Source organism: Protopterus annectens, chromosome 2.part1 (assembly GCF_019279795.1).
Source record: "Protopterus annectens isolate FY-2018-M chromosome 2.part1, PAN1.0, whole genome shotgun sequence".
Lineage (NCBI taxonomy): Eukaryota > Metazoa > Chordata > Ceratodontiformes > Protopteridae > Protopterus > Protopterus annectens.
In genome coordinates, this window is record NC_056729.1 from 1965463478 (window position 1) to 1965479202 (window position 15725).

General features: G+C 40.9%; 1 protein-coding gene across 1 annotated transcript in view; it reads right to left on the reverse strand.

Moving 5' to 3' along the window:
• Window positions 1-380: 380 nt before the first annotated feature.
• LOC122795075 (G2/mitotic-specific cyclin-B1-like) overlaps window positions 381-15725 on the reverse strand; it is an 81866-nt gene continuing 66521 nt past the window's right edge. The window contains exon 7 of the mRNA XM_044063649.1: window positions 381-485. Coding sequence (XP_043919584.1) covers window positions 381-485 — 105 coding nt within the window. The remainder of the gene's footprint in view (window positions 486-15725) is intronic.

Here is a 15725-nt window from a genome sequence, read left to right on the forward strand (position 1 = left end):
TTCAACCTTCAACAAAGGCACGCCCATTTATGCATGTCTTTCGAACGCCCACCCAACCACGGGGAGGACATGCAGACTCCACACAGAAGGTACTCCCCGCACTCCAGCTGAGAATCGAACGGGAGAACTTCTTGCTGTGAGGCAATACCGCTACTGCTGCACCATCGCGGAATAATAGTAATAATAATAATAATAATAATAATAATAATAATAATACTGAATAAAAGCAGCTGAAGGATTAAAAGATGAGCTGAATGTCTGATAGCTTATAGTATATTTTCTTTTTTGCTTTCCCATATTTTAACAAAAGTGTTTTTGTTGATTAAGCTTATTTTGTTATTCATTGGCTGTTTAGTTAATACATTTTTTTTAAATCACTTTTAACTGAGGAGAGGCTTTATAGCTTTCATAATATCTGCAGATTTAAGCTGTAGAATGGTTTCAATCTTCAGAGTTTTGCTGCTAGCAGAATTTTTCTTGACACCCTAGAAAAGCAAAGCATGACAGTGAATTAGAGTTAGTGTACTCAGATATTAAACAAACTTTTTTTTTACAGTTCTGAATAAAATTTAAGTACAATCTCCCCAAAACGCTAAAGAGGATGTTAACCTTTCATGTTACAGCTATGAATAGGATTAGGGATCAGCAGGATATTGAGCCATAAAAGGTGATCTTCAAGTTGAGGAGAACTCTGAGAACCACCTCTGTTGCAGGTCCTCTTCTTCAGATGTCAGGGAGGGCTCTTTCTCAGATACCATGAAAGTCTATTCCTGACACACACTGAAGAAACCTCTTTTCAGAGGCCAAAATGGCCTCTTCCTCTTTTAAGTTCGGCCAGCTTTAGCCCAGCAAGGTCCATAAGTGACAGGAATGGGATTATACTAGTCATCTTCTTCTGTCCATCAACAAGGTCCTGAGCTGGCTGGATGAGCAACATAGTCCCAAACATTTGGCAAAAGGATCTTATTCCTGAGCTCCTTTCTTGAAGGAAGACAGTCCCAGTCATGCCATCCTGCACAAGTACCCAATGAGACTGAATCCTGCACAAGTACCCAATGAGACTGAATCCTGCACAAGTACCCAATGAGACTGAAGCCCTAGCCAGTTCATAAGTGTAGTCAAAATTACAGCAAGATACAAAGTACGCTATAATGGAGGCTAAGGACAGGATGTCAAAAAAGTTCCTTGAGTCCAAGTTCTGGAAGATGTAGATTATCCAGCCCTTCTTAATCAAAAGATTTGGACAGCTGTGTAGCAAAAGGTGTCTTCCACACTGGACCTCAGGAAACTCAGTTATTCATCTTTCCTGTGTAGAAGACATCTCTTGTTACACAGCTGTCAAAATCTTTTGACTTCTTGTCTGTTGATAAGATAGCACCTATGCTGGAACAAAGAGATCTCACAGAAGTCAATACAGGGACACTCAGTGAGGAATCTGCCCCCTTGATTGGTGGCTTGCAAACCACATTAAGCTTTCAGGGTCAATCAGGTGAAAGAAGGATATCCCAGCCTGAAGACCTCCCTTGATTGTCTCCAAGGGAGAGTGAGATGACTAAGAATTCTTCAGGTTTGTTCTCCAGAAACTCTTGTAGATGCTTCAGGGGTAGGAAGGATTCATATGGATCAAAAAACAGTTTAAGTTGCTCTCCAGACTGCAGCCATCAACAAACATGTATCTGGAGGACTCATGGATGAGTGAGTGGACTCATTATCCCTATATGTTTTACAGACAGTGACCTGATGATCCTCTGAATCCTCACAGGATTCTGACAACAAGAGAGTACCATTTCTCTGTGACCCATTGGTGTGAGCTTGTGCAGAATCAAGTGTGTGATGGGTGCTGGAAGGATTGGAAATAGACACTGGAAATCATTCCTGCCAAATGCTTGGTGTGGGAGAAGCCTGCTCAGAGCCTGGCATTGTCTACAGAATGAGCTTCTTAATGATGTGGTCCCATATATGCAACTCAGGTTCCAACCAGGAGTACATCTGGTTAGTGTGTATTATCTGATATAAGAACTCTAACACAGGATAGCCAGGCTGTCCTTGATTGATTAGGGCTTGCTGAACTGCATGGCTTGGGAGATGGAACCAGAAGTGGAATTCTTAGTCCTGAGCACCTCACCTTGTAACCAGACAATGCTAGAAACCAATCAGGCTGGCCAACAGTAAGAGTCAAGGCTGAACTTTCTCCAGTTCCTAACTCTTTGATAGAGGAAGAGGACTGTTTAGAATTAAACCCTTCCTAGGTGAGGGCAACCAGCTGAAGTACCAGGAGTGCTAAATGTACAAAAGAATTACTTTGAGGAAGTTCAAGCCTTGACCTGGTCTCTGAGTGCTTCTCCTTGAGGTAATGATCTAACTTATGCCTAGGGTTATGAGAGCAACCGCCCTACTTGTTTCCAGACAAATAGGTCTCTACAATTATATCTACCCACTTCTGGTGCCAACTTGACCACATTTTACCAATGAAAAATCCTATAAGTTCAGATCCTCATTAGAATGGTTTAGTGATCAAGGGACTTCAAGCAACTAGTTATCAGTGGAATGTGGGAGCTAGTGTGCATACTAGCTATTGAATGATAGTTGACATCACTCTGTGTGCCAGGTTATGTGCCTCTCAGACACAACCACCTGTCCTTATAAAGCACAAAAAGTGTTGCATCTTCTAATCATGTCCCAAACATTTTCATCAATTCTTTTGACACATAGAAGACATGTTTGTAAAAAAAAAAAAAAGGATTGGGCAGCAGTGCAAATAAATGCCCAAATCTAGTCAGGGCTGTGCAAATGGACTAGCAAAAATACGAACTGAGGACACAGGAGATAAAAGACAGTAACTTTCTAAGCTTCACAAAAAATGTTCAGATTTTTAGCCCTACTAGGGAGTTTTCTTGCTAACTATAATATAATGTTCAAAAATGTTCTTTCTCCAAATAATTTAAAGTGATAATCCAAGGGTAAATTTGATAACTGTAAGAACAACTGTTTACTTTTGTTGGCGATGTAAAAAAAAAGTAATAATTTCAGCTAATTTGAACTACATTCGATACAGAAGATTTTTCAAAGTTGTGTTTGTGTCTTTCGGCTTTTCCCGGTTAGGGGTCGCCACAGCAGAACTCCGGTCCGCTAATGATTGGTAGTTGATTTTTACGTGCCGAGTTAGCAGCCCTGATGCACAACCTTCAACAAAGGTACGCCCATTCATGCATGTCTCTACACAGAAGACGTTCTAGCTGAGAATCGAACTGGACAGTGTCTTACTGTGAGGCGACAACGCTACCACAGCACCACCACCGCTAGACTAGAAGATTTTTCAAAGTTAACGCTGCAAAAATCTAGGCCTGGAGAATTTAGTATAACTATACTAAGTTAAAGAACCAACTATTCACTGCAGTGGCAAAAAAGTTGGGTGTGCAGCTTCTCTGTTTACATATGGTTCCCTTTAGCTGCCATGTACCTATATCGATATCTGACTGCTTAAATGGCTATCCCAAACACTATGAATTTATACACCAATGATCATTGTAAACATTTCATGCCTGTATTCCTGAAACAACCATAAAAGTTATTTCAAGTGAGACCCTCAAGGGAAAAGAAGACACTGGTTCAGAGGGAGGCCTACAATATTTCTTCATCACAAAATTCAAATCCCAAGAAAGATGAAAATTTTCTTCAGAAGCCTTGGATATAAGATGCTATTTCATTATTTATGGGACGTTATTTTTATTTACTTATTTTTATTTTTTGCTTTCTTTTTTCACTCTGGTATCATCTTGACAGTCGTCCTAGTTCCCCATGTGCATGTTGGGTCTATGGGTTACTCCAGTCACCCCTGAACTAGTACCAAACATTAGCTGGTGCCAACATGGAACTTAAGGCAGTTCTGTTGGTTGTGATATCTGACCACCAGCCATTTTTTTCTATTTTTGGCCTACCAAATTCCATACAAATGTATGTTCCTATACAGTTACCCAGGAGTTGTGCCACTGACAGATTATGCTGCACCACTCCTCACTTCCACAAGAAGTCACTGTCAGCAGGTTGCCCTGCTCTTTTGGCTGAAGCATATCTCAATCAACTATTCAGCCTTTGTCAGGAAATTCTGGATTGCTCTGTGTGCTAACTCACAAATCATCCTCCCTCCAAGATGGGCATCCCTTTCTTCCCTTATGCTAGATCAGTTGCCCAAGCCAGTAAGTGAACCTGTGTTAGCTGAGTTGTAGTCAACGCTTTATTCCTCTTTGCATTGGAGAAACACACATTATTTTTAACTGTAGTGTTGGTGTGTCTAGCCTTTTACTATATTCATTAATGAAAAGTTACCTTGAAAACCTTTCCACTTGGCTTCTCAACCATGCACTACTCAAAGCAAATGAAACCAAATCGGTGATCTTAAAAAAAAAAAAACACTAATCTCTTCCAATTAGACTATTAATGACAAATACAAACTCCTCTACCAACCGTCACTCAACTATTTAGCTATTTGGTTACATAAGAAACTTGGTTTTGAGCACCACATTAAAAAAATAAGGCCAAAATAAATTGCAGCTATTTTTTTTGGGTGAGGGGCTGAAAGATCACTAATTCATTTTACTTGAAGCACAAAGCATTATAGCTATGGGCATATTGCTTTCAGCTTGTTCCTGTTCTTCCACTGTTTCAGCCTCATTGAAAAGTCTAACGTTTCTCCAAACTTCTTATAACAGAATTTGTAGATTCATTGTCACTGCAATGTTTTATTAAAAGCAAAATGCCTTCCAGCTGAAGAAGAACAGGATTACTTATTGAGGTACTTTTTATAAAAATAACATTGTAGGTGTGAGGCCATTCCATATCTCACATGTTTGTAAAAAAATGGGGCTGAGCACCAGTCCAAACAGATGCCCAAAATTGGTAAGGGACTGGAGGCAGCTGTGCAAATGACGTATCAAAACCCACCAGTGACTCTTCTTGACCAAGGAGAGAAATGAGAATTTCTGGCCACAGGACCATTTAACTGATTCTACAACATCAGATAATGTTGAAACGTATACAACCTGAATTGCAGACTAGGATGCTAACAAAAGATTGGTCAATAACAGCCAAATAATGCAACCACTGAAATGGGAGTCATCATATCCTCCATCCTTTCCTGAAACAACTTCTCCTTCAGACATCAGGGATCACAGATATTGCTGCACACCTGCCTTTCTTTTATTCTGTTTCTCCTCATTATCACAAAATAGAGAAAGACCAAAACTCTTCCTCACCCCTTGGGAACTGAAGGGTGTGGTTTCAATCTTTCAGATTCTTGACACTACAAGAATCCTTTTGTGCAGAAGCCAGGTTAGACACCCATTATCAGGATGTATGTGTCAGCTATTTTTGCATTTCATCACCATGTGGAGAAGATTGCTTTGCCTCAGTAGAGTCTATCAGGCAATCCATTAATGAGGTTCTGTAACTTCTTCCTCTGAAGAGCCTCTTGCCTTTAAGGAATTTGAATTCCATGTTAAATAAACTTGCACGTGCATTATACAAGCTTTGATGGCTTTCATGCTAGTCTCGTGGAAGAGGCTTTCTTGATGTCTGTTATATGTGCTCACATTATATTGAGGCTTCAGATCCTTGTGTGTTGTGAACTATATTTAGCCCTTCACAAGGATCAGGTACCTTGAGACTAACCCAGATTTCCTCCTAGAAGGAGTGTCAGAATTGACATAGAACCAGTTTATTATTCCCCTTGGTTTTCCTTGTATGTGCAGAAACCAGAGGAAATAGAACCCTTCTCACTCAGGACTTACACTACAAGTTCATTTAATAACTGAAACAAATGCATGATTTTCAGAAAGGGGAACAGTTTGCCTCCTTTGCTCCAAGGAGAGAAGGGTTGACACTTGTTAAGTAAGCGTTATTCGAGTGGACTGATAAATGCAATATTTTTTATTTCAGGAGAGAAATAAAAAGTCTCACCTCCAGGGTTATGACTGCTTCAGTGTTTGCTTCAAGAATATCTACATTATGAACATTAATGCCATGTTCACTTTGTTGTCACTTCACTTTCACAAAGCATTATTTTGACTGTGTCTCTTGTGTCAGGCCTCTTTTGGTACATCAGGTCTGCCTTCTGAGCCTTAGCCTTTTACCAGTCCTTTGTTTCCTGCCTCTGTCATGATTTTAATACTACCTGGGGATTCTTTCCAGTTGTTTCCCCACAGAAGATGGCCCCTTCTCCAAGAATTAAGATAATTATTTACCACATCAATCTTAATTGACCATTCTTGGAGGATCATGGCCTCCCTCCATACGCATATGATTCCTCAATCTAGCAGTTGTTCTTGATGTTTGTCAAGCAAATATACATTTATCCTCCTAACAGTATAGGTGATATATCTTTAGTTAAATGGTGTGCGCTCATCCAGTGGCTGGAATGAACTGGTAAGCTCAGAGGCTAGGTCTATTCTCCTGGAGAGGTGTGTGATATGTGTGTTTATGTTAAGGTGTACACAGTAACTGTGGGACTTTCAGAGAAAAACTGATAAATTGGAAAGGAATAGTTGCCAATCCTTGTCTTGGACCCACAGAGAAGGGTTCCCTTTGTAAATCCTGATATACCAGGTTATGTGTGTGTTTGCCTGAAAAGGTATTACTACATATCTGAGATTGGAAGGAATGCTAAAATTGGAGAATAAAGTTCTACATTCAAATCTGGTTCTAATCCAGTTCCAGTGGCATCTCAATCTCTCCTTGCCTTAATATGGACCCTTCTGAAGAAAATTTAAAACACAAGAATGGTGTCCCTTTTCCAAATGATTGTGCACCCAAGAAAGGGAGTCAACTGGTGAACAGTACTATGAACTGTAGTCTTTGACTTTGCCAACATTAACAGTCAAGACCAGATGTTCAGAATATTTACACTCCAGTCTTTGGTAACTCTTCTTCCCTGTAGTTGGGCCTAGACGTTAACCCTGGATCTGAAGGATGTTTACTGTCAACTTTTTTTGTATATGTCAGAAGAGTATCAGCAAGCTCTCACACTGTATTTGGTTTCTCTTAAGATGAAGTATGTTCTTACTGCTGAAAGCCTTTACATAACCCGCCTTGCACCTCTGCCTGATAGAGTTGGCCATTCCAAGAAGGCCCTAGCAGACTGAAGACCCCCAATCTTAATGCAATCTCCCCTCCTGGAAGATGTAGATGTCATAATCTAGAAACCAGGCTGTAGAGAATTCAAATTTCAAGAAAAGAGGTACAGCACCTCTGACAGGAGGTGTAAGTATGCTGCTTACCAAAGTTAGTCCATCGAGCAAACTATTGTCCACACAAAACTGAATACATAGTGTTAACACTATCACACCATTTCACAGCAACCACTCACAAATACAAATGTTTTTGTTTGAATCATTGGGTTTTGCCGACACAAACATTGGTGAACCAAAAAAGGAAGATGCACACTATTGTGATTTAGTGCAAAACCGGTGGAGTTATGCACTCTTCTCATGGTGTTTTGCTTGCATAACCTAAATGTGTAGATTCTGCAATACATCCACTCACTGTGCTTTGTATGTATCACTTGTTAAATATGAAAGTTTACTACCTTGAACAAAAATAATAGGCAACTTATCCATTATGACAGTGTAAAGCAAAGTAACTTTTCTGTGCAAAAATTGCCAAAACTCTAAATTTTAATTCAGAGGTTTCAAATATATCAACCCACCATTTGCTTGCCAAGATGTTTAATTACTTCTGCAACTTTTTTCACCATATGTTGCATAATTGGCACCAGATCACTTTCTGTATATTGCATGTAGTACTGCAAAGTGGGTGTCTGAAAAATAAAAAAGCAGTCTAAAATTGTACAGAAATATTTAGAAGGATCATGCTTGGCATTCATAATATAACAAAGCTATGTACTTACCATACTAGTTGAGGTGTGAGGGGTCTTTCTACACTGCAACTGTTTGGATTTTCTCTTCGATTATCCTCAACTTTTTGTGTAACTTTCTCAGAGGCATGTATGCTCACCACTTGCTGATGCGTACTATCTATTGGCATGTTCTGTAATAGAAGAACATGCCCAAATCATGTCCTACTCTGTTCAACCTCCATCTGCTGAGGCCTCTTCCTATTTTTGGAGTGGATGGGTCTAGCAGAAGAAGAAATTTATGTGGCAGGAGAGGAACCTGCTTCCTAAAGAGATCTTGACCAGGTCCTGGGCAGGCAGACCAAAGAGCACTTCCTCCAAAATGTGAGTATCCAGGATCTTGTTTTTGATCTACTCCTTGAGGAAGAACAATTTGATCCAAGCATCCTGTGCAGGCACAAACCAGAACTTGTGGCCCACACTTCTGCAACAGTCAGAACTGCAGTAGGACAAACAGTATTGCACAGCAGAGGCAGTGGATAGGGTCCTACAAAATTCCTCTTTGAGATACATCTTGGAGGTCAAGCATATTCAGTTCCTTCTCCAAAAGGTGAGCTTAGCTGCACTGGTGCCATACAGGGATTACACCCTATGACCCAGGTGACTCAAGTTTGACTAATGGCTCATGTGCTTAACAGGTAGGTGCAGGTAGGAAGGATAGAGTGGCTATTCTGGGGGAGGTAACATGCTGGATGTTTCTTCAATGAGCTCTAGTGGAGGCTTGGTGGGCAAGAGACAGCTGAGCAAGCATGGCCACTGTATGTGCCCAAGGCACAGTATATACTCAGGCCACTCATTATTGCCCACCCCGTATGACACTCGCATAAAAACAGTGTGTGTGTGTGTGGGGGAGACTTAATAGGTTCATATGTGTTTACTAGGCTAATGACCACCAGTGCCTTTTTAAGCCTAGCCATGAATCCCAAATCTCTGACAAGTTCTGGTACCCTTGATAAGTGTAAGCAGAGGCTTGGGAGATGAAAACTTTACAAGCAGGGGCCTGGGAGATGAATCATTTACATGTTGCCTGTGTCCATTACAGACACTGGTGCTAAGCCAGGGATGAATTTCCTGTTCCCCAATTGTCCAAGTTACACTTGAATTGGGTTAGGGAGGAACTCTGCTTCACATAGATGGGGAGGCTGTTCCAAAGATGGAGTACTCTCTGGGATACATACCTGTCTGTCCAACAGGTCCTATTTATATCACCAGCAAGGTTTAAGTCTTTTGACTGGGTAATTCTGGTGCTGTTTGTTTTGCAAATATACAGGAGGTTCATCAGAGTGGGATCTGACAATGCCCTGTATGCCAGCATAGATCTCCCTAAAACAGCCTGTAGGAGACAGAATACAGGGATAGAACCTTAAGGTGGTCTGCATAGGACATTTTACTTATGCCCTGTATTCATTTAGTGAGCAACCTCTGTGGAGATTCCATGTTAGATATGCCTGGTTAGGTACATACCAAAGGGGGCATTGCAGTCAATGATAGGTGTGATAAACGCTGAATACAGTGGAACAATGACTTCCTTGGACCTAGATGCCATACCTTTGTTTATAAGTTGTGCAACACAGAATGATTGCTTCACTCCTGTAGATACATGATGGTCAAAGGATAGATTACTGTCTATGTGTGTCCCTAAGTCCCCGACTACTGGGTCAGCTCTGAGGGGAGTGTTGGCAACATGGTAATTACCAGGGGTGGATGACTTTCCAATGGATACTATTATACATTTCTTAGTAATCAGTTTTAGTCAATGGCTCTGACACCAGTTGTCTGTCTGTGTCAGCCCTTCCTGGAGAACATTTGTGTCATTGTAGAATTCAGTGACAGCTCCTAATTTGCAATCATCTGCAAATTTAATCAGCCACAGGCCATTGACTTTGGCTCTGACTTCAGAGAAGCAAATGCCAATGAGGAGAAATCCAAGGACCGAGCCCTGAGGGACTCAAGTTGTGACTGACCTCTTTCTAGAGGTGGACTCCGCAATTCTAACTTCCTGGGTACTATTTGTGAGCCAGTTGGCTATTCACCAGGTGACATATGGGTTTGTACCTAACCACCTGAGTTTGTCACAATGCCCAAGTGGGGTATTGTGTCAAATGCCTTCTACAGGTCAAGGTATGCAGTGTGAACCATTTTGTCCTCATCCATTGCTTTGATGATTTTCTCAAAGAGGTCCACCAGGTTGAATAAGCATGACCTGCCCTTGATGAAACCATACTGGGTTGGGTCCAGTGTCTGGAGGTTTACTTTATCATTATTGATCATGTCCATGATAATTCTTTCCACGGCTTTGCATATAAGACTAGTGAGACTTATGGGTCTTTAAAAGGCCCATTTTTGTGCAGAGGGATGACTGTTGCTGTTCTCCATTCACGAGACATGAAGCCTGTTATGATGCTACAGTTAAATAGTAATTCCAGAAGACCTGGTAGGTCATGTTTCCTGTTATTTAGAAGGCATTCAGGGATACTGTCAGGGCCCATTGATGCAATGTTCTTGGTCTCAGAGAGAGAGAGAGAGAACATTAAGGAGCTGCTCCCTAGTGATAGCGGTGGAAGTTATATTTTATGGTATTTCCTGAGGAAAGTTTGAGGGGGTGAGACGGTAAAGTTGGAGTTGAATTTATCAGACATGAGGTTTGCTATATCTTCTGGCTCAGTATGGCTCTATTTACAATGAGCTCTGCATACAATTGTGTATTGCCTTTGAGGCTGTGGACATAGCTAATGAATGCTTTGTGGTTGTTCTTGGCTTGGGAAGCCAACCTTCCCTCAAATTTAGCTTTGGTAGACTTTATTTGTCCACTGAGTTGTTTGTTTAGTTTGATGAGTGCTTTTATCCTGCTGGGTGCTGCACCTCCTACTTTTTGCCATGATTTTCTTCCTTCTGTCATACAGCCTATTGATTTTGTGATTCTAACAGGGTGGCTTGTTTTCTGAGTTAGTTCTGTACTTCTTTCTCATGGGTACAGCTATCTTTATGCAGCTATTAAAATGCTTGTATAGGGATTCTGTGAACAGTTCTGCATAGGCAGCGGTGTTCTTAGGGTTTAAGTAGGCTTGACATTTTTCCAGGTTATCACTTAATAGCAGGACGTTAGCCTTAGAGTAATTCCTGAATATTCCAGGGTTAGCTGGGGGTCCAGGTTTTATTTTTACTTCAAAGGAGACCATTTTGTGGTCTGACCTTACCAGGGAAGACATTACACTAGGGGGTATGCAGCACTCTCCCAAATTAGTGAGAACCAGATCCAGTATGGTTGCAAACCTGATTGGTGTACTGACAATCTGGTCCAGGGAGTTTGTGCTTACAAAATCCGTGAAGCTCTGTGCCTCTACATTTGGTGCTGTATAGGATTCCCAGTTAATAGTGGGGTAATTAAAGTCACCCATAAATATGGAATTGGTTAGATGGTGAGTGTTGCCAATAAGTTTAAATGCATGGTATGGGTTTCTTGGGTCATAGAGGGGGACCTATAGCTTGCAAGGAAGTTGTATTGGATTTTGCCTATGATGATTTGAAGATGGAGTAGCTCAAGTGCATTGTCCTGTTTGACCAGCCTTGAGGTATATTTATTTTTGTTGTAAATTGAGACACTTCCATCTTTAGACTTTGTGTAGTAGCTGATCTAAATGTGTGTAAGGTATTATAACCTTGCATTGTCGGTGTGCTCTCCGTGGCTTTACACCATGTCTCAGTGACCACACAGACATAAGCATTCTCTAGGGTGACTAGAGCTTCTAGGGAGTGGATTTTTTTGTTTAGACTCCTAGCACTGAGCAGTAACACCTTTAGATTTTCTTGGTTTTGATTTCTATGCCAGAAGTACTTTCAGTTTGGCATTGCCTAAAAAAGGCACTACGGGGCAAGACAATATTTTAGCTAATATTCGAAAGCCTAAAGGGGAGAGGTGCAGACCATCCCTTGTAAAGCAGCGTGGTCTGTTGACTATCTCCTTCCAGGCTGACACATACTGCACCCCCTTAGAATGACATCAGAAACTAAGTTATTAATAAACACATTCATCTTTTGCTCATATTGTGGCATCATCTTTGTAGAAGATAAAATGCTCCTCCTATCTAGGCTCATACCAGCCTGGGACACATATTCTGAGAGTTCCATGATGTCTCTCTTCATATATTCTAGGGAGGTACATCTCAGGTCATTTACACCCATATGGACTATGACTGAGTCATTATAGTACTTGTAGTTCAATGACCTGAGTGCGTGTGTAATGTGGCAGATCCTGGCCCCGATAAGCTACTGCCCGTGACTTTCTCCTTACTCAGCCTGGTGACAGGGACATCAGTGTGTCACATGATGGAGTCTCCAATGACCAGAATGTTAGATGGTGTGGTGGCTTGCCTTATGGGGTTAGAAGTAGAGGCTCCATGAGATATGGCTGTAGGTGTTGATGTGGGCGTTGTTTTGAAAGAGTTAATTCGGGGCTACTGAGGGTATTTGTTATATGTATTTCATTTAGGAGGTCTTTGGGATTTAGGAAGGTCACATTATTTGCCTTAGCATAGCATATGTGGATCTATATGTCTACTTTGAATTATATGTGATGGGCACAGCGTGTGCACTACTTACAACCTTATTGACATTAGGAGTACTTTTATAGGAGATCTTTGCCTCCAGTGACATTGTGTAAATACATCTCTCACATACCATATCAGTTTGTTGGAGAATTAACTGGTTGTCAGTAAACATGAGGCAATGTCTGCATTGCCTCAGGATGCCCATATCCACCAAGCTGGTAATGGAGATAGTGGGAAAGTTCATATCCATGGCAACAGACCCTTTTCTATTGATTAGACAGTTGGAGTGAGTCAGGAGTATCCGGTTTTCAACTCTGGGGACAGTGCTTGTCATTGCAAACTAGCTGTCCTGTGTGTAACTAGGTATTGCTGAAATTTCAGTCATGCATTTACAGGACAAATGTCATTCAAGGTGTCTGTGTCTATACAGGGCACTGCCAAACAACTGAGGGGAAACTAATAAGTAGACTCTTAAAAATTTAAGGATGAAGTATTTAGGCAGATATTCTGAAGTTAGAAACAAATCAAGCAGTACTTACTCTAAACAAAAAATTAGCTTGTCAAGAATGATGAAAAGAGGGGACTCATGTGAATGGCTATGCCCTTCTAAAGGACAACACCATTCTTTGTGGATCAACCTTTGTCTCCAGGTATGAGAGAAGAACCCCCCAAAAAAGCCAGAGTCCTCAGCCTGAATGATGAATATGCCACTGAGCAGTTGGAAGAAGGCTCGATGGTCAGAAGAGTGCCTGATCCAAATTAGAATGAGTGTATAAGTAGAGCAGATGAAATGAATAGTTAAGGGCCCGACACCCTAGTGAGACAGAAAACTCAGAACTCCTCAATGGGTGGCAAAAAATGCTGAAATCTCTGGGAAATATGCTAGACCAAAGAGTTCACACAAAGAAGTCAGCACACACTGAAATGCTTAGTGTGTTGGTCTAACTACCCAAGCAATGGCTTGGCTTGAAAGGGCAGATTTTTTGGCATGGGCAAGACAGAATCAGGATGCCTCCAGGCTGATCTAACAACATCTGTAATAAATGGCTCCATGACAGGGATGACTTAAGAGTTTGTGGGTTTCCTCTCTAGGATCTTGACAAGGTACTTCTGTGGGGGAGGGACAGCAAACAAGATGCCTGTCAAAACTGCTTCTTATCAACATGAGGGCATCTCCAAAATAGAGATCCCTTAAAGGGTATGCAGCATCATCATCATCTCTGTCTGTCTCAAAGACAGTGGCTTCAAAACCCTCAAAATCCTCATGGTATGCCAAAAGATGAAAAAGTACCATGACCCTTGCCTAAGGCATAAGTGAGATTGTGACAACCCAGTCTATGAGGAATCAGGAATATGTAAATTAATGCATGATATCTAAAAGTAGAGAAGTGTAAAAGAGCTCTGTGCCAAGGCTGGTATTAGCTTCAGGCTGAGCACAATAATAAGAGCCTAAAAGTGCATGTTGGTCTCCTGCTAAGCAATTGCTTAATGTTTTGCATGTTCTGCACGTTCTGTATAGGATGACCAGAGAAACCCCTATTCCTTGACTGAGACCTGTGTGTCAGTCCAGAAATAGATTCCTAGGTCTCAGTAACCTCAGGTCAGTGACAAAAAGGCTTGAAGAATCAATCTGTGGGACCAGGCTAGTCACCCAAAGGCTCTAGCCAAATATCCAAAGATATGGCGGCACAAGAACCTCAAGATACACCTCCAGTGTGCTGTGGCATGGAGGGGTAAAGCCTTAACTACAGCCAAGGTAAACAGGATTCGATTAGTGACTTGAAGTCTGAGGCGCAGGCAGAGAGGGATGGGCGGGCCTATCCTGGGATGGATGGCATTCCTTAATGATGCTCCCTAAGGGGAGGTATGGCCCAAAGAGGGGAGTATCCATCTCTCAGATATTGGTCAGCAAATTCAGGAGAGGGGAGGGGGAAGAAATGTGAAATGGAGAAGGTCACAAAGAACTCCCCCAATGGATGTAAGTCTGCTATAACTCCAGAATACCCTCAAGTTCCATGGTCCCAGCCCTACTGAACAAAATTTGGCTCCCAGAAAGCAACAAAGTGTAAAGACTTCTCATTTTCTCTTTGTCGATGATTTAAAACAATATAACTCATCAGATGAGGAACTGAAAGCACAACTGCAAGTAGTCAAAACTTTTTCAGATGATATAAGAATGTCATTTGGTCAACAACAACTTACTGATGACCCAAAAAACATTTTATAGAGAATTGGGAAAAAAAGCTAAATGAATTGAAACACCACTAAAAAAAGAAGAAATAGATACATTTTGAAGAAATATCTATGAAGACCCCATGGAACATAACAAAGATGCTAAATGATTAGAAGACGTAAAAGAAAGAATAAGAAGTTCAAATGTACAGGATATGAAATGGGATGAAGTAACGGCCAGAGAGATTGAAACAAAATTTAAAAAAGCTCGTAATTAGAAAACCCCAGACTCAGATGCAGTACCTAACTTCTGGTTTAAAGTATTAACATCTTTACATGAAGATTTAGCCATGAGTAAGAACTATTCATATGTGTACCCTGAACAGACACCAGCCTGGCTAACAGCAGGAAAAACAATACTCCTACTTAAGAGCGAGCCTGCAAACCATCTGAAAAATTATAGACCAATAACTTGTCTTCCAATGACGTATAAACTATACACTGGAATTGATGCTGAGTTGCCGACAGATACACTCTACACTGATTGATTACATTACAGTGACCATGAAACAGTGACAAACCACTTTACAATCGTGCCATGATAAAGGATAAATTATTATTCCAGGGATAAAAATTCAAAGATGGATATTCCAGGGTGATTCTCTGTCACAGCTGTTCTTTTGTCTTGCCCTTAGCCCATTAAGCTGTCTACTTAACAGATTAGGTCATGGCTATCATTTGGCTCCGAGAAAACAAAAACGTGTAAAGACTTCTCATCTTTTTTTTTGAAGATGATTTAAAACTGTATAGTTCATCAGATGAGGAACTTAAAGCACAACTGCAAGTGGTCAAAACCTTTTCAGATTATATAAGAATGTCATTTGGTCTTGATAAATGTGCAAAAGCAACCTTTAAAGCAGGAATGCTGCAGCACCAAGAAAACATCAATTTGGGACAGGAATGTGATATAAAAGAACTTGAGCAAGACGGAGTGTATAAATATTTCGGATTTGATGAAGGATCAACAATAAAACATGAACAAATGTGAATAAAACTCAGTAAGGAATATTATAGAAGACTTAAATTAATATTAAAAACAG